Source organism: Neophocaena asiaeorientalis, unplaced genomic scaffold, assembly GCF_003031525.2.
Source record: "Neophocaena asiaeorientalis asiaeorientalis breed wild unplaced genomic scaffold, Neophocaena_asiaeorientalis_V1.1 scaffold174, whole genome shotgun sequence".
NCBI classification, from domain to species: domain Eukaryota; kingdom Metazoa; phylum Chordata; class Mammalia; order Artiodactyla; family Phocoenidae; genus Neophocaena; species Neophocaena asiaeorientalis.
In genome coordinates, this window is record NW_020174922.1 from 3,239,907 (window position 1) to 3,260,590 (window position 20,684).

General features: G+C 36.7%; 1 protein-coding gene across 1 annotated transcript in view; it reads left to right on the plus strand.

The window, feature by feature from the left end:
• The window catches only part of CCDC171 (coiled-coil domain containing 171), a 336,015-nt gene that overhangs the window by 1,420 nt on the left and 313,911 nt on the right, over positions 1-20,684 (plus strand). The window contains 1 exon segment of the mRNA XM_024760469.1: positions 7,030-7,165. Within this exon segment, the coding sequence (XP_024616237.1) occupies positions 7,030-7,165 (136 nt within the window).

The following is a 20,684-nucleotide window of genomic DNA, read 5'->3' on the forward strand; positions in this document are numbered from 1 at the left end:
TTTCCTCTTATTTCCTCATTGCCCCAACTCTGATTCATCACTCTACTTAAGCGTTCTGTTAGTTTTAGCTCCTGTTGCTAACTGCTTCTTTTCTTGGAGTTTACATTCTAAGAATTGCTGTTGCTCATCTTTTTTGTACCATTCATATATGCCTTTGGGTGAGGTGCCTACCTTTGGTTTATTCATATCTCATGTGAATAATATAAAAACTCTGAGTCCATAATGCGAAATGGAGCCATTTCGGAGAGTGCAACTCAAAGTGTGGTTTACGAAGAAATAAGTACAGAAATTGAAAGCAAGTGTTTAGAAACTTATAATCATGTAACAGAGTAATTTTCTATTTGTTGAATCTAATAATAAAACACTTAGAGTTGAATTTTATCTGTTTTTAGATTTTCTTTTTTAGTTATCCCTTTTTTTTTTTTTTTTTAAAGTATTTGGTTGCACCGGGTCTTAGTTGTGGCAGGCGGGCTCCTTAGTTGTGGCATGGAAACTCTTAGTTTCGGTATGCATGTGGGATCTAGTTCCCTGACCAGGAATTGAACCCGAGTCCTCTGCATTGGGAGTATGGAGTATTAACCACTGTGCCACCAGGGAAGTCCCGTAGTTATCCCTTTTAAATATATTTTACGGAAGCAATGGGAGTGGGGTGGGGATAGTCCTTGCTCACGTTTAGTTTGAGAAGAACTGATCTTGAGCACCTTTTCAGCAAGGATGTGTGGGTGGGGTGAGTACCATGACTAACATGTACTTTGCTTTATAAATAGGATTTGCAATGTAAACGTTTCCTACCTGTCTTTAGGAGCTACCTGAAATCCTTTCTGGAGCAAGACAGAGAATAAATGAGTAAAATATTAATATTTTTCTTTACTAAAATTTTATCTTAAAAAGAATTTTTTCTTTTAGATGTTCCAAGGGTTAAGAGTGAGGTCTCATCAGCTGGTTCTCCACCACTATGGTGAGGAAGATGGTTCAAAAACTGCTAAAGGGAGTGTTTTAAGGTTCTTTTTTGCTCTGATATCCTGTCTTATATATGTGCATATGTATATATACACAGAGATATGTATATTTTAATGCAGATAATGCATGTGTTTTTAGAATAATTTAAGAAATACAAATGAATAAAACGATGAAACTGCTTATAATGCTACCACTTAGAGTTAACTACTGACAGTATTTTGGTATTTACTTGCCCAGACCTTTTCTTTTGAACATATAAATATATATTTCAAAAATTAGAATAATATTTTACATTAGTATCTTGCTTTTTCAATTTTGGGGGGAACATCTTGCCAAATTAATATACATCTGTCATAATTTTTAATGGTTTAATTACTCTTCAGACTTCTAGAATCTGGACCGATGAAGTTATTTAAACTCTGCTATTTACCACGAACGTACTTTCTGTTTCTATAGATTTGCCTTTTTTGAACAATTCATATAACTGGGGTCATACAATATATGGTCATTTGTGTCTGGCTTCTTTTCAGTAGGCATGTTCTTCAGATTTATTATATTGTAACATGTGTCAGTACTTTGTTTCTTCTTATTGCTGAATATTATTCCATTTTATGGATATATACATTTTAGTTAACCATTCACCAGTTGATGGACATTTGGGTTGTTTCCACATTTTGCCTATTATGAATAACTCTGCTATAAACACTTGTGTGCAAGTCTTTGTGTAGACATATTTTATTTCTCTTGGATAGATTCTTAGGAGCACCATTACTTCATCATATAGTAAATTTATGTTAAAATTTTTAAGAAACTTCCAAATTGTATTCTAAAGTGATTGAAGCATTTTACATTTCCACCAGCAGTGTATAAGGGTTTTATACATTTCCATATCCTCCCCAACACTTGTTGTTTTCTGACTTTTTGATTATAGCCATTTCAGTGAGAGTAAAGTAATACGTCATTGTGATTTTATTTTGTGTTTTCCTAGTGAGCAATGATGTTGAACATCTTTGCATGTGCTTTTTTTCGCCCATTTGTGTATCTTCATTGGTGAAAAGCCTATTCAGATCTTTTGCCTGATTTTAAATCGAGTTATTCATCTTTTTGTTATTGAGCTTCAAGAGTTCTTTATATATTCTGAGGGCTTCCCTGGTGGCGCAGTGGTTAAGAATCCGCCTGCCAATGCAGGAGACACGGGTTCGAGCCCTGGTCCGGGAAGATCCCACATGCCACTAAGCAACTAAGCCCGTTTGCCACAACTACTGAAGCCCACGCACCTGGAGCCCATGCTCTGCAACAAGAGAAGACACCGCAATGAGAAACCCGTGCACTGCAACGAAGAGTAGCGCCCGCTCGCCACAACTAGAGAAAAGCCTGTGTGCAGCAATGAAGACCCAACACAACCAAAAATAAAAAATAAAATAAATTTATTAAAAAAAAGAGTTCTTTATGTATTCTGGATACAAATCCTTTATCAGATATGTAATTTGCAAATATCTTTTCCCATTTGTTGGCTTGACTTCATTTTCTTAATAATGTCTTTTGAAGTGTAAAAGTTATTAATTTTTATGAAGTTCAATTCTTTTTCTTTATGGATTGTGCTTTTGGTTTCATATCTAAGAAATTTTGCCCAACTTAAGGTCATGAAGATTTTTCTCCTAAGTTTTTTTCTACAATTTTTATCATTTTAGTTCTTGCATTTAGATCCGGGCTCCATTTTAAGTTACTTTGTAGTATATGGTGTGAGGTAAGGGTCTAAATTTATCTTTTTGCCTGTGGAGATCAGTTGTTTTAGCACCATTTGTTGATAAGACTATCTTTTCCCCCATTGAATTGTCTTGGCACCTTTGTTGAAAATTAATTGACTGTATATATATATGACTTTATTTCTGTGGTCTCAATTCTGGTACACTGATCTACATGTTTATTCTTAATTCAAATTCTACACTGTTTTGATTACTGTAGCTTTATGGTAAGTTTTGAATTTAGAAGGTGCAAGTCCTCCCATTAGTTTTTCTTAAAGATTATTTTGGTTTTTCTGAGTCCTTTGCTTTTCCATATAATTTTTAGGGTCAGCTTGTCAATTTCTGCAAAAAAAAAGCCTGCTTGGATTTTGGTAGGCAATATGTTGAATCTATAGATCAGTTTGGGGAAAGTGGACATCTTAAAATACTAGTCTTCAAATACATGAATGTGAATGTGGAATGTCTTTTCATTTACTTAGGTCTTCAATTTAGTTCAACAATAATTTATGCTTTTCAGTGTAGAAGTCTTTCCCTTTTTTTGTTAAATTTAATCCTAAATCTATTTAATTTACTTGATGCTATTATAAGTGGAATTATTTTTTAAATTTCAGTTTTGGATTATTTATTGCTAGTGTTTAGAAATGTGATTGGTTTTGCATATTGATCTTATAGTCTGTGACCTTGCTGAAATTGTTTTTTAGTTCTAGTCTTTTTGCTTCTTAATGGATTTCTTAGGATAATCTTACAGGATCATGTTCTTTGCCATTAAAGACAGTTTTACTTCTTCCTTCAGTATATGTGCCTTTTATTTCTTTTCCTTTTTTTTTTTTTTTTTTCCTGATTGCACTGTCTAGAACCTCCAATACAGTCTTGAATAGAAGTATTACTAGCAGACATCTTTGTTTTGTTCCCAGTCTTAGGGGAAGCTTTCAATGTTTCACCATTAAGTTTGATGCTACTTTTTGCAGTTTTTCATAGAGGCCCTTTATCAGATTGATGAAATTTCCTTGTATTCCTAGTTTGTTGAGAGTTATTTTTTATTTTTTTAAATCATGAATGGGTGTTGGATTTTGTCAAATACATTTTCTGTATCTGTTGAGATGATCATATAGTTTTCATCCTTTGTTTTAGTAAAATGGTATATTACATCACTTGAGTTTCAGACATTATACCAATTTTCTATTTTGGGGATAAATCCCCAAAATAGAATTTAATTAATAGAATTAATTAATAGATTAATTAAATAGAATTTAATTAATCATGTTGTAATTTAATTCTTTCAAGATGTTGCTGGATTTGGTTTGCTAATGTTTTGTTGAGGATTTTTTGTATCTCTATACATGAAAGATATTGGTCTGTACTCTTCCTTTCTTGAGATGTCTGCCATATTTTGGTATTAGGTAATGCTGGACTCAGAATGATTTGGAGAAATGTTTCCTCCTCCTCTAATGTGAGGATTGGTATTATTTCTTCCTTAAAGTTTGGTAGAATCTGGACTTGGACTTTCTCTATGATTAGATTTTTAAAATTATTAATTCAATGTTGTTGTCTGTTATAGGTCTGTTCAGATTTTCTCTTTCTTTTTGAGTTAGTTTTAGTAGTTACCATCTTTTTAGGAATTTGTCCTAAATTTGTCCTGATTTGTTAGCGTAAAGTTGTTCATGGTATTCATTATAATCCTTCTATGTTGGTAGTGCCATTCCCTTTTTTATATTTTGCTTATACTTTGAGTTTCTTCTCTTTTTTCTTTGTCTAGCTAACCAAAGGTGTATCAAGTTTATTCATCTATTTAAAGAATCAAATTTTGGTTTCATTGATTCTCTGTTGTTTTATTTTAGTCTTATTTTAAAAAAATTACGTATGCATGTTATTTAAAGACTAATTGTTCTAAAAGGCTTACTTACTGCTGTTAGGAAAAATAGCAGTGCTTATTACCTTGAGACAAATAACTTTCTTTATCCCTAGAAAGAATCATTTTCAACTCTCTGAGATGTTTTTTTAAAATCCATACCTCTTCAAAAATTTTTTATATATTGCTATTTGATTTTTCATGTTTAGCCATTATCTACTGACTTTGCACTATAGAAGTTCATAATTTAGTTTTCATTCATACTTGCCTCCCTTTTCTATTCTCTCTTCATTTATTGATATATAATCTTGGTTAGATTAATCAATGTTTACATTATCATATAATTATCAAAACTTCCTAGTTGAGTTATGTAGTAGTATTCAGTGACAATTTTTTCTGTCGTATACATTTTGTTTTTCTTGGATTTAATTAATAGTTGTCTCATTTGTTGTTTACTTGGTTTAATTTCCATGAACTTATGAATTCAACTTCATACTCCCACCAAGTTTTATAAATCTCTCAATATGTTCACATAGTTGATGTATTCTGTTCTTTTCTCTTTTCATCCTAAAGAAATTACTCCTGGAGGCATTGGCCAGTACAGTTGGAACAGATTACCCTTTAAGTGATTTGCTGCACAAATTTCACTGGGTGCTTCCTTTCATCACTATCTTAGACATCCCTTTGCTGTTTTCTTATCTTGAATACCCTACTTCTGGGATCCCATTTCTTTCTCTTTCTCAGTGTGGGTCCTTATTTTGGTGAAACAAGTCTTCCAGTAGCCCCTTATAAATGTTTTGATGTCTTGTAGATCTGAAATAGTGTTTCTCATACTCTTGTCTTTTTTTGTTTTTGAAAGTTTTAGACATTTATTACCAAACTTCTAAAAACTTTTCTGCCAGTTTACACTCTGATTATAGGTATGAAAGCGTGCACGTTTCATCTTCCCTTCCCCATACTCTTTGAATGGTACTTGTTGAGCATAAAATTCTAAATTGGAAATTATTTTCTCTTGTAATTTTTTGAGGCATCTGGGAGATTTCTGTTTTAAATTTATTTATTTAGTTTTTCATTTCTTAGTTTGTGTTTTTGATTTCCAAGAGCTCTTTTTTTGTTCTATGAATATTTCATTTTTAATTACATCCAGTTTTTGTTTTATGGATTTTTTTATCCTCTCCTATTTTTCTGAGGATTTTAATGTTAAGGGTTTTTTCTTAATCTTTTTTTAAAGTTATCTTTTCCCTGCATCATCTTTGACTTCTTCCCTGCCCCTTGTAGTCTCTGTCTTTCTTATCAGATGTTGCTTAACTTCTGGTGATCCTTGGATCTCTATTCATATTTAAAAGTAGAGTCCTAAAAAGATGATTGGAAGCTCAGTGTATGAGGCATTCTGTGTAGGGTGATCTGGTTAAGCTGTTTTGCTGGAGAACCCGTAACATTGGCATCTTTAGGTTTTTTTCACCTTGTTGGTTAGATTCTCCAGGGAAGATCCTTCTAGTCTCTGCTTTGGCTGACATTGTTCTGTTAGACAATAAGTATTAGAAGACCAGGGATATAATTTATTATATAACTTTTTACTCGAGTCTCTTGCTTTTGGTATGGAACACTTACCCGATTTGTATCTGATGTCTCCAATCCAGAGACGTTCTGTTTTATCCTCTCCAGGGGATAAACCCCTAGTGTTCTGCCAGAGTGGGGAAGAAATCAATACCCAGTTGTGTGGTGTATAGGGTAGAGGATCTGAGGATCTTATTATTTCTTTGGCAGACTTTCAACCAATTCTCCTGTTTTCTGCTCTGCTTTTACCCCCATTTTAAAAGGTGTTGCCAGTGAACTGAGCTTTTTGGGACTCTGGTGTAAATCAGGTTGCTTTTCTTACTGTTGGCTTTGAATTCAGCTCTCTTATATAAATCACTTACCACTTATCCACCTGCGTTCCAACTTCCAGTATTTTATTGCTATTGTCTCATCTCTGGTACTAATTCTCCTTGTGAGTTTATATCTCTAAATTCTCTTTGCTGTTAAATTAGTTAAAATTTTAATTTTACTTTTGGGGAGAGAGTAGAACTTTACTCTGCCATTTAAAAGCATGAGTCTGTATTCTCTTATACTTTCTCTTTTTGTAATATGTGTTATATTTGCAATAAGTAAAATATATTATTTAAAAAGGTTAAAAGGAAAGAACTCAGTCTTCTCTAAAACTTGCCAGCTTGTGATAGGATCAGATAACCTTTATTGCCTATCTTGAACAATATGGTGGTTTGCCAGTGGACAGTGGTTTGTTTCTAGTCATATACTGCTTTGCAATTCTATCTAGCTTTTGCAATCAATATCTTTTACTGGAATGTAAGTTTCTTTAGGGTAAGGACCATAACATGTTCCCTGTTTTTTTTGAAAAATAAGTTATCAGAAATACGGGAAATGCTGGAAATTTACTTAATAATAATTATATTTTATTTTGATCTCATTTTATAGGTTGAAGAATGCCTCATCTGATATAAAACAAATGGTTAAAAATGAAACAGACTTGGATATTACTGCTGATCTCAGAAAGAAACTCCATCGGGCTAAGAAAGAAAAATTAGAAATAACAACTAAGCACAATGCAGAGGTAGAATTTATTTTCTTCTCAAATAATGTTAAAAGTAGAGTTTGATTATTTTAGATTCATTTCATATTAGAAACTACTTGTTTTAACATTTATCACTGTAACATTCTTGTGCTTAAAAAGGACATTAATAGAACAGATGGTTTTTTTAAATACAGTGGAATTGTATAGGAGTGTTAAAGTAGAAATTTAATGAAGTATTGTATTTATTGGTATGTTGCCTTAATTTTATTTTAATTAATGAATTATATTTGCTCAAAAATGTTAATTGATGAATGCGTTTGGTGACTAAGGGATTTGTAAATTAGGCATTTTGGAAATCTTAATGTAGTTTCCTTATGGTCTCAGTCATAGAGCAGTCTCTTAAACAATTAGATTTGAGTATGGAATTTTTGATCAGTGTAATTCATGAATTATCTTAGTTTGTTTTTCAATTGTATCATTATATCTTTTATTAGTATGTGTGTGTATATATATAAATATCTGTATTTCATATGTATATGTGTATATTCCAAGGACAGAAGTTAATTTTTACTCTAGGATAATTCATGAATTATATGTTTATGTCTCTTCTGTCGTCGTTCTTCTCTGTTTTCTTCTTTTTCTTTATTTAAGTCTTACTCATTCTTAAAGCTCAGCCTAGGCAGCCCGATGTAGTGGAAAGAATATTGAGTTACAGAGACCTGGACTCATTCTTGGCCCTTCCATTTACAACATATGTGACCTTGGGCGAGTTATTTATCCTGTACATCTTTGGTTTCTCATTGTGAAATGCTGGTCCCAAAGGGTTGTTGAGATAATTAAATGAAATAGAATTTGAGAAGTGTCTGTGCACTGTAATAGTAGTTGTAATTTATTGACAGTTAAGCATAAACAGTGTATTTTCCTTCCCTTTTTGCTAAAATCCGACGCTGTTCTGTCAGGAAACCTTTTAAAGCCTTGCTAGGTGAAAATGATTACTCCTTTCTTTCCTCTCCCATAACATGTTGCTGTTACAGATATTTTAGAGCTAAAACATTTATTTCATGCTTACCTGCGTTTCTTTAGTCCTTAAGCTTCGTGAGAGCTGAAAGTAGTGACCATGCTTTGTCCCTGTACCTGTCGAGTTGCTTATTGGCACGTAGTAGGCCCTCAGTAGCTGTGTGTTGAATAAACGTTTGGAAAAATGATCTTTTTCAGGTTCTCTAAGGAACAGTGGTTTATGATTAAAATAACAAGCGATCAATCTATGACTGTTTTATTTGTATTTTTAAGGGCAATTGAGGTAATTTTAAAGTGATAATTGAAGTAGTAATTGCTTTTATTTATGTTGTACTATTACATACTGAATATAAAGTAGTATTTGTTAAATGGGTGCTAATTGTTCATAATCCCCAAAACTTATTTTATAAACCAAATGTACATTTTACTTGAGAATATTAGTATCATGATAATCATTCATCCATTAAATAGATTCTTTCACATATATTTATAGTTATCACATTTCTCTTACCAGAACATACATTTATTATCTTTTATTTGATCAAAATATTTTGAATTATGTGTTCACATTAAAGAGATTGGAAATTATCTCACGGAAAAAAGAATTTTCTCGAAATAGGTAGTTATAGTTGGTTCAACTCCAGGTTTGTATTACTGTTCAGTTTTACTGTTTCAATTATTTGTTTAGCTGATTTTACTCATATAGTAAAATTTTTAGCCATGTAATTTCTAAATATGTCCATTATAAAGCAAGGCAGAGAGGAATGAAACTATCTAAAAACTAAGGCCAGATATTTGCCTTATCAGGTACTCCTAATGCTAACACACTGGCTTATTGGCACAAAATTTCTTTAAAATCTAAGTGTCCTATCAATAGATGAGTGGATAAAGAAAATGTTTCAAATATGTGTATATATATATATATATATATATATATATATATACACATATAAATGAATATATATATATTATTTAAAAAAAATTATTTCTTTATTTTTGGCTGCATTAGGTCTTTGTTGCTGTGTGTGGGCTTTCTCTAGTTGCAGTGAGCGGGGGCTACTCTTCGTTGTGGTGCGATGCACCACCAGGGAAGTCCGTGTGTGTGTGTGTGTGTGTGTGTATGTGTGTGTGTGTGTGTATATACAATGGAATATTATTCACACGAAAAAAGAGTGACATCTTGCCATTTGTGACAATATAGATGGACCTTGGGGCCATTATGGTAAGTGAAATAAGTCAGACAGAGAAAAACAAATACTGGAGGGATCTTCAAGATGGCGGAGGAGTAAGATGTGGAGATCACCTTCCTTCCCACAAATACATCAGAAATACATCTACATGTGGAACAACTCCTACAGAACACCTACTGAACGCTGGCAGAAGACCTCAGACCTCCCAAAAGGCAGGAAACTCCCCATGTACCTGGGCAGGGCAAAAGAAAAAAGGAAAACCAGAGACAGAAGAATAGAGACAGGACCTGCCCCTCTGGGAGGGAGCTGTGAAGGAGGAAAAGTTGCCACACACTTGGAAGCCCCTTCACTGGCGGAGACGAGGGGTGGATAGGGGGGAAGCTTTGGAGCCATGGAGAAGAGCACAGCAACAGGGGTGCAGAGGGTAAAGCAGAGAGATTCCCGCACAGAGGATTGGTTCCGACCAGCACTCACCAGCCTGAGAGGCTTGTCTGCTCACCCGCTGGGATGGGTGTGGGCTGGGAGACGAGGCTCCAGCTTCAGAGGTCATATCCCAGGGAGAGGACTGGGGTTGGCTGCGTGAACACAGCCTGAAGGGGGCTAGTGCACCACAGCTATTGGTGAGCGAATCTGGGAAAATGTCTAGACCTGCCTAAGAGGCAAGAGACCATTGTTTTGGGGTGCATGAGGAGAGGGGATCAAGAGCACTGCCTAAACGAGCTCCAGAGATGGGCACCAGTTGTGGCTATCAGCGCGGATACCGGAGACGGACATGAAATGCTAAAGCTGCTGCTGCAGCCACCAAGACGCCTGTGTGCAAGCACAGGTCACTATCCACACCTCCCCTCCCGGGAGCCTATGCAGCCTGCCACTGCCAGGGTCCCGTGATCCATGGACAACTTCCCTGGGAGAACACACATTGTGCCTCAGGCTGTGAAAACGTCATGCTGGCCTCTGCTGCTGCAGGCTCACCCTGCATTCTGTACCCCTCCTTCCCTCTGGCCTGAGTGAGCCAGAGCCCCCGAATCAGCTGCTGCTTTAACCCCATCCGGTCTGGGTGGGGAACAGATGCCCTCAGGCGACCTACATGCAGAGGCGGGGCCAAATCCAAAGCTGAACCCCAGGAGCTGTGCGAACAAAGAAGAGAAAGGGAAATCTCTCCCAGCAGCCTCAGGAGCAGCGGATTAAATCTCCACAGTCAACCTGATTTACCCTGCATCTGTGGAATAACTGAATAGGCAATGAATCATCCCAAAATTGGGGCAGTGGACTTTGGGAGCAACTGTAGACTTGGGGTTTGCTTTCTGCATCTAATTTGTTTCTGGTTTTATGTTTATTTTAGTTTAGTATTTAGAGCTTATTATCACTGGTAAATTTGTTTATTGATTTGGTTGCTCTCATAATTGCTTTTTTAAAAAAAATATATAATTTTCTTTTTCTGTTTTTGTGACTGTGTATGTGTATGCTTCTCTGTGTGATTTTGTCTCTATGGCTTTGCTTTTACCATTTGTCCTAGGGTTCAGTCTTTCCATTTTTCTGGGATAGTTTTTAGCGCTTGTTATCATTGGTGGATTTGTTTTTTAGTTTGGTTGTTCTCTTCTTTCTTTTTTTTATTACTTTTTTATTTTTAATAATTTATCTTTTATTTTATTATTTTCTTTCTTTCTCTCTTTTTCCTCCCTTTTCTTCTGAGCTGAGTGGCTGACAGGGTCTTGGTGCTCTGGCCGGGTGTTAGGCCTGAACCTCTGAGGTGGGAGAGCTGAATTCAGGACATTGGACCACCAGAAACCTCCCAGCCCCATGTAAAATCAAATGGTGAGAGCTCTCACAGAGATCTCCATCTCAATGCTAAGACCCAGCTCCACTCAACAACCAGCAAGCTACAGTGTGGGACACCCTGTGCCAAACAACTAGCAAGACAGGAACACAACCCCACCTGTTAGCAGAGAGACTGCCTAAAATCATAATCAGTTCACAGATACCCCAAAACACACCACCGGACATGGTCCTGCCCACCAGAAAGAAAAGATCCATCCCCACCCACCAAAACACAGGCACCAGTCCCCTCCAGCAGGAAGCCTACACAACCCACTGAACCAACCTTACCAACTGGGGGCAGACACCAAAAACAATGGGAACTATGAACCTACAGCCTGCAAAAGGAGACCCCAAGCACAGTAAGATAAGCAAAATGAGAAGACAGAGAAATACCCAGCAGATGAAAGAGCAAAGTAAAAACCCACCGGATCAGACAAATGAAGAGGAAATAGGCAGCCTACCTGAAAAAGAATTCAGAAAAATGATAGTAAAGATGATCCCAAATCTTGGAAATAGAATGGAGAAAATACAAGAAATTTTTAACAAGGACCTAGAAGAACTAAAGGGCAAACAAACAATGATGAAAAACACAATAAATGAAATTAAAAGTTCTCTAGAAGGAATCAATAGCAGAATAACTGAGGCAGTAGAACGGATAAATGACCTGGAAGATAAAATGGTAGAAATAACTACTGCAGAGCAGAATAAAGGAAAAAGAATGAAAAGAATTGAGGACAGTCTCAGAGACCTCTGGGACAACACTAAATGCACCATTTGAATTATAGGGGTCCCAGAAGAAGAAGAGAAAAAGAAAGGGAATGCAAAAATATTTAAAGAGATTATAGTTGAAAACTTCCCTAACATGGGAAAGGAAATAGTCAATCAAGTCCAGGAAGCAGATAGAGTCCCATACAGGATAAATCCAAGGAGAAACACACCAACACATATATTAATCAAACTATCAAAAATAAAATACGAAGGAAAAATATTAAAAGCAGCAAGAGAAAAGCAGCAAATAACATACAAGGGAATCCTCATAAGGTTAGCAGTTGATCTTTTAGCAGAAACTCTGCAAGTCAGAAGGCAGTGGCAGCACATATTTAATGTGATGAAAGGGGAAAACCTACAACCAAGGTTACTCTTCCCAGCAAGGATCTCATTCAGATTTGACAGAGAAATTAAAACCTTTACAGACAAGCAAAAGCTAAGAGAGTTCAGCACCACCAAACCAGCTGTACAACAAATGCTAAAGGAACTTCTCTAGGCAGGAAACACAAGAGAAGGAAAAGACCTACAAAAAAAAAACCCCAAAACAATTAAGAAAATGGTAATAGGAACATACATATTGATAATTACCTTAAATGTAAAAGGATTAAATGCACCAACCAAAAGATATAGACTGACTGAATGGGTACAAAAACAAGACCCGTATACATGCTGTCTACAAGAGACCCACTTCAGACCTAGGGACACATACAGACTGAAAGTAAGGGGATGGAAAAAGATATTCCATGCAAATGGAAACCAAAAGAAAGCTGGAGTAGCAATTCTCATATCAGACAAAATAGACTTTAAAATAAGGACTATTAAAAGGGATAAAGAAGGACACTACATAATGATCAAGGGATCGATCCAAGAAGAAGATATAACAATTGTAAATATTTATGCACCCAACATAGGAGCGCCTCAATACATAAGGCAAATACTAACAGCCATAAAATGGGAAATCGACAGTAACACATTCATAGTAGGGGACTTTAACACCCCACTTTCACCAATGGACAGATCATCCAAAATGAAAATAAGTAAGGAAACACAAGCTTTAAATGACACATTACACAAGATGGACTTAGTTGATATTTATAGGACATTCCATCCAAAAACAACAGAATACACTTTCTTCTTAAGTGCTCATGGAACATTCTCCAGGATAGATCATATCTTGGGTCACAAATCAAGGCTTGGTAAATTTAAGAAAATTGAAATCATATCAAGTATCTTTTCTGACCACAACGCTATGAGACTACATATCAATTACAGGAAAAAAAACTGTAAAACATACAAACACATGGAGGCTAAGCAATACACTACTAAATAACCAAGAGATCACTGAAGAAATCAAAGAGGAAATCAAAAAATACCTAGAAACAAATGCCAATGAAAACACCATGACCCAAAACCTATGGGATGCAGCAGAAGCAGTTCTAAGAGGGAAGTTTATAGCAATACAGTCCTATCTCAAGAAACAAGAAAAACCTCAAATAAACAACCTAACCTTACACCTAAAGCAATTAGAGAAAGAACAAAAAAAAAACCCCAAAGTTAGTAGAAGGAAAGAAATCATAAAGATCAGGTCTGAAATAAATGAAAAAGAAATGAAGGAAACGATAGCAAAGATCAATAAAACTGAAACCTGGTTCTTTGAGAAGATAAGAATAATTGATTAAACCATTGGCCAGACTCCTAAAGAAAAAAGGGAGAAGGCTCAAATCAATAGAATTAAAAATGAAAAAGGAGAAATAACAACTGACACTGTAGAAATACAAAGGATCATGAGAAATTACTATAAGCAACTATATGCAAATAAAATGGACAACCTGGAAGAAATGGACAAATTCTTGGAAAAGCACAACATTCCAAGACTGAACCAGGAAGAAATAGAAAATACAAACAGACCAGTCACAAGCACTGAAATTGAAACTGTGATTAAAAATCATCCAACAGGGCTTCCCTGGTGGTGCAGTGGTTGAGAGTCTGCCTGCAGATGCAGGGGACACGGGTTCGTGCTCCGGTCTGGGAGGATCCCACATGCCGTGGAGTGGCTGGGCCTGTGAGCCATGGCCGCTGGGCCTGTGCGTCCGGAGCCTGTGCTCTGCAACGGGAGAGGCCACAACAGTGAGAGGCCCACACACTGCAAAAAAAAAAAAAAAAAAAAATCATCCAAACCAGAACCAGATGGCTTCACAGGTGAATTCTATCAAACATTGAGAGAAGAGCTAACACATATCCTTCTCAAACTCTTCCAAAATATAGCAGAGGGAGGAACACTCCCAGACTCATTCTGCGAACCCACCATCACCCTGATACCAAAACCAGACAAAGATGTCACGGAAAAAGAAAACTACAGGCCGGTATCCCTGATGAACATAGATGCAAAAATCCTCAACAAACAGAATTTGGCAGCACATTAAAGGGATCATACACCACGATCAAGTGGGGTTTATCCTAGGAATGTAAGGATTCTTCAATATATGCAAAGCAATCAGGGTGATGCACCATATTAACAAACTGAAGGATAAAATCCATATGATCATTTCAATAGACACAAAAAAAGCTTTTGATAAAATTCAACACCCATTTATGATAAAAACCCTCCAGAAAGTAAGCATAGAGGGAACTTACTTCAACATAATACAGGCCATATATGACAAGCCCATAGCTACCATCGTTCTCAGTGTTGAAAAGCTGAAACCATTTCCACTAAGATCAGGAACAAGACAAGGCTGCCCACTCTCACCACTCTTATTCAACATAGTTTTGGAAGTTTAGCCACAGCAGTCAGAGAAGAAAAAGAAATAAAAGGAATCCAAATCAGAAAAGAAGAAGTAAAGCTGTCACTGTTTGCAGATGATATGGTACTATACATATAGAATCCTAAAGATGCTACCAGAAAACTACTAGAGCTAGTCAATAAATTTAGTAATGTAGCAGGATACAAAATTAATGCACACAAATCTCTTTCATTCCTATGCACTAATGATGAAAAATCTGAAAGAGAAATTAAGGAAACACTCCCATTTACCATTGCAACAAACAGAATAAAATACCTAGGAATAAAACTACCTAAGGAGACAAAAGACCTGTCTGCAGAAAACTGTAAGACACTGATGAAAGAAATTAAAGATGATATAAACAGATGGAGAGATATACCATGTTCTTGGATTGGAAGAATCAACATTGTGAAAATGACTATACTACCCAAAGCAATCTATAGGTTCAATGCAATCCCTATCAAACTACCAATGGCATTTTTCACAGAACTAGAACAAAAGATTTCACAATTTGTATGGAAACACAAAAGACCCCGAATAGCCAAAGCAATCTTGAGAAAGAAAAAATAGAGCTGGAGGAATCAGGCTCCCGGACTTCAGACTATATTACAAAGCTGCAGTAATGAAGACAGTATGGTACTGGTACAAAAACAGAAATATAAATCAATGAAACAGATAGAATGCCCGGAGATAAACCCATGCACATATGGTTACCTTATCTTTGATAAATGAGAGAAGAATATACAATGGAGAAAAGGTATCCTCTTCAATAAGTGGTGCTGGGAACACTGGACAGCTACATGTAAAAGAATGAAATTAGAACACTCCCTAAGACCATACAGAAAAATAAACTCAAAATGGATTAGAGACCTAAATGTAAGGCCAGACACTATAAAACTCTTAGAGGAAAACATAGCTAGAACACTCTGTGACATAAATCACAGGAAGATCCTTTTTGGCCAACCTCCTAGAGAAATGGAAATAAAAACAAAAAGAAACAAATGGGATGTAATGAAACTTAAAAGCTTTTGCACAACAAAGAAAACTAAACAAGACAAAAAGAACAACCCTCAGAATTGGAGAAAATATTTGCAAATGAAGCAACTGACAAAGGATTAATCTCCAAAATATACAAGCAGCTCATGCAGCTCAGTATTAATTAAACAAACAACCGAATCCAAAAATGGGCAGAAATCCCAAATACATATTTCTCCAGAGAAGATATACAGATTGCCAACAAACACATGAAAGGATGATCAACATCACTAATCATTAGAGAAATGCAAATCAAAAGTACAATGAGATATCACCTCACACCGGTCAGAATGGCCGTCATCAAAAAATCTACAAACAGTATATGCTGGAGAGGGTGTGGAGAAAGGGAAACCCTCTTGTACTGTTGGTGGGAATGTAGACTGATACAGCCACTATGGAGAACAGTATGGAGGTTCCTTAAAAAACTAAAAACAGGACTACTATATGACCCAGCAATCCCACTACTGGGCATATACCCTGAGAAAACCATAATTCAAAAAGAGTCATGTACCACAATGTTCATTGCAGCACTGTTTACAATAGCCAGGATGTGGAAGCAACCTAAATGTCTATCAACAGATGAATGGATAAAGAAGATGTGGTACATATATACAATGGAATATTACTCTGTCATAAAAAGAAACAGCATTGAGTTATTTGCAGTGAGGTGGATGGACCTAGAGACTGTCATACAGAGTGAAGTAAGTCAGAAAGAGAAAAACAAATACTGTATGCTGACGCATATATATGGAATCTTAAAAAAATAAAGTGGTTCTGAAGAACCTAGGGACAGGACAGGAATAAAGACGCAGATGTAGAGAATGGACTTGAGGACTTGGAGAGGGGGAAGGGTAAGCTGGGACGAAGTGAGAGAGTGGCATGGACATATATACACTACCAAATGTAAAATAGATAGCTAGTTGGAAGCAGCCGCATGGCACAGGGAGATCAGCTCTGTGATTTGTGACCACGTAGAGGGGTGGGTTAGGGAGGGTGGGAAGGAGACGCAAGAGGGAGGAGAAATGGGGATAAATTTATATGTATAGCTGATTTACTTTGTTATACAGCAGAAACTAACACAACATTGTAAAGCAATTATACTCCAATAAAGATGTTAAAAAAAAGACAAATACTGTATGATATCATTTATAGGTGGTATTTAAAAATTAAAGAAAACCCCAAGCTCATAGATACAGAGAATAAATTGGTGGTTGTCAGAGGCAGGGGGTGGGTGGAGGTAGATGAAATGGGTGAACGGGGTCAAAAGGTACACACTTCCCAGTTATAAAATAAGTCCTGGGTATGTAATATACAGCATGGCAACTATAGTTAATAATGTACTGTATTGCGGTTTTGAAAGTTGCTAAGAGAGTAGATCTTAAAAGTTCTCATCACAAGAAAAAAATTGTAACTATGTATGGTGATGGATGTTAACTAGAATTATGTGGTGATCATTTTGTAATATATATAAATATTAAATCATTATGTTGTACACCTGAACGTAATATGTCAATTATACCACAATAAAAAATAATAAAAATCTTTAAAATGACTTATCTAGGAATTTCATTATTGTGGGTTCTTGGGCAACTTATGTCATTTTTCTGAGCCCCCGTTTTCTTTCCTAGGTATAGAAATAATAGGTTACTGTTGAGATTTGTTAGTGGGCAGAGGGTATGGGGGAGAGGAGTTTCTTACAGACTCACAGCTTCCGAATGAAACTAAGTTGTACTGATGTGGGTGATTGAGATGGGAAAATGCCACAAGGTTTTCACTTTTGCAGTGGTTATTAAAATTATTTGAGCACAATAATACAGATGTGCAAAGTAGGACAAGAGGTCTGTGGCCCCGATAGTGACGATAGAGCAAGAAAATCTTTTAGAGCAATGAGGATGGGAGAGAATAAGGAAAAGCAATGTAACTTTCTCTAGCCAAAAGTTACTGGATACCTAGGACGAAGCAGTAGGCTTTCTAGGGTTCAAGACCTAAAGGTGTTTGACTGATCCTGTCAGATTTCTTAGGAGTAGGGGTCTTAAGCAGGGGTCCTTACAAACTGAGAAATCAAGGAATCCATGTAGTTGGATAGGGAGAAATTATATTTTTATTTTTAATAACCCCTAACTCATGTTAAGCATTTCCTTCAGTTATGAAGGGCTTGGCCCAGCCTGTCATCCTTTTAAAAGCAAGCTATAGTAGGATTAGCAGTACTTTTGAATTTATCACCAATAGAAATTGCAGACACATACCATACTTCAGTTACTGCAGATATATTGAAATATTGTTTATACTTGTCATTACTTTGAAATGGTTATTAGACTCGTGAGTACAACTTGTTATTTAATGTGTTATTAAAGAAGTAACGTAGATTACAGCATCACAAATCGGTTGTTATATCATATATTTATTTTTATACTTTGATTCTTTTTGTTATCTTGTGTATTTTATTTTATGCATGTAATTACATTATTTTGAAAAGGCTGTGCCAGATTGCCAAAGAGGGTCATGGCGTAAAAATGGTGAAAGACCTTTTAGAGGCTGAGACATGCTGTAGGAGGGCATCAGGGAAGACATGGAGGATGACACAGAGAGGAGGTTCTAAGACACCTGGTTGAGCATAAGACCTAAAAGAATGAAGACTTGTTTTTAAAAGGAGGCAGATACCATTTTGTTGCTGTTCACGTTGTAGTGCACATGTTGAAGCTTAAATGAGAAAACAACCTCATGGTGGTTTTTCACAGCTAGAGGATATGTTTTTCACAGCTCTGTGGGTAGCTCTGGAAATCAAATAAGGCCCAGTCAGGCTAAAAGAGGGACATTAATAGATGGAATTGGTTGTACAGGTGATGAAATACCTAGGAATTCAAACAGGGAATGATGAGGCCACGTAGAGATTAGTTACATCAGGAAGCCACCATCACCTCTAGGCCAGAGGACCAATGGGAGGAGATGATGTTACCAGAGTCCAGAAGTTGGAGCTGTCTGGTGGGAGGGAGAACCATGGTAGGGGCTGTTCAGTCAGGTTGGGATGTTGGAATGAAGGATAGGCAGCTGGAACCTGAAAAGAGATGCAGCTACTGCCAGAGACACTGCCGGAAGTAGAGCCATTTAACAATGGAGCATGGGAATTACAGTTCCTATGCTATAGAGTAGAGCAAAAGAAGGGGGTTGAGAAATGGATAAAATGGACAAATAATTGACACTCCACACTTTTTGCTCTTCAGCATTCATTATCACTCTTCTGCTCATGTGTAACTCCCATGCAATAATATCTTGTTCCTGCGTAATCTTGCAAGGCAACTCAAATATCCTCTATACAAAGATGCTCTCACCTACTCCACAATGGGAGACAAAAAGACTTATTAGGCCATTGTTTCTATCTCACAGATGATATGTATCCTCACCATCAGAATCTTACGATTTTGTGTCTCATGAATTAAATGGAGACCAATAGTACCAGCATTCTTCATATAATGCCAGATATGAGGAGCAAAGAAAAAAATCACTAATATATACATATAACAGATATGCAGAGCTGCTGCAGTTCTTATTCTTAGAACTGGTGCTAGGGTTATAAGCTGATTTTTTCTTTTTCTTTTTTTTTTGTGGTATGCGGGCCTCTCACTGCGGTGGCCTCTCCTGCTGCGGAGCACAGGCTCTGGATGCGCAGGCCCAGCAGCCATGGCTCACGGGCCCAGCTGCTCCGCGGCATGTGGGATCTTCCCGGACCGGGGCACGAACCCACGTCCCCTGCATCGGCAGGCGGACTCCCAACTACTGCGCCACCAGGGAAGCCCTATAAGCTGATATTTTTCACTTCACTTCTGTCACAGCTGATTCCTGTTCCCCTTACCCTCTGCCAGCATTTTCCTTGGTGGAGTGACTGCATTTCATTCTTGAAAAGTTTGATTCCTTAATGGTGCCACATCTATTGGATCTCTGTAGATATGGATATACTGAGAATCATACCGTTGAATCCCCAGGTTTCCATGGTCTCCTCTGCCTCACTATGCCCTTGGTAATCAGGATCAGTCACCCCAGCCAGTCTTGGTAATCAAGACTCTGGTAACATCATCTTTCTTTGCCTTTTGTTTCACTGGTACAAGGAGCCTAAAACTAGCCTAGAGGTAGTCTCAGCTTCTGATATAATGGATTTAAAAAAAATTTTTTTTACTGCAGTAAAAAATATATAACATTTACAATTTTAACCATTTTAAGTGTACAATTCAGTTATATTTATATTCACAGCACTGTGCAACCATCGCCAGTATCTATTTTCAAAAATTTTTATCATCCCATACAGAAACTGTACCTATTAAGCAATAACTGCCCCGTCCTCCTTCCCCCATCCCCACCCCTGCTAACCTCTAATCTACTTTATATTTCTATGCATTTTCATGTTCTAGATATATACCTTATATAAGTGGCAGCATAGAATATTTGTCCTTTTGTGTTTGTTTTGTTTCATTTGGCGTAATGTTTCCGAAGTTAATCCATGTTGCAGTATCAATGTGGATCATTTTTGTGTCAACTGGTGGAAGTATTCACCCTTTGTAAATTAAGATCTCTTCTGAAATATCAAAGCCCAAAGTTGCATGTTTGGGTGGGTGGGGGGGAACCCGGTGAGTGGGTTGGTAGGTGGTAAGGTTATTAGAGGCTATGTTAATAGAGAGAGGCCACTTCCACTTCCATCCTTTAGTTCCTGGATCTGTGTATGCGAGATATAGCAAATGCTAGTCTCCAGTTCAGAGCTTGTACCTTGCGCATTGGGAAAGGCTCGGGGAAGTTTACAGTGTGTACTTGTGGTGGTGCCTCAAGGAGTCAGGGAGTCTGGGAACTGATGGGAGGGTATGACTTCATATTTTAGAGACTTAAGTAAGGATTCTGCTCACCAGACTTGGAGTTTTTCTGTTTTTTTATCAGTTTGTTTTTTTTGGTTTGTTTGTTTTT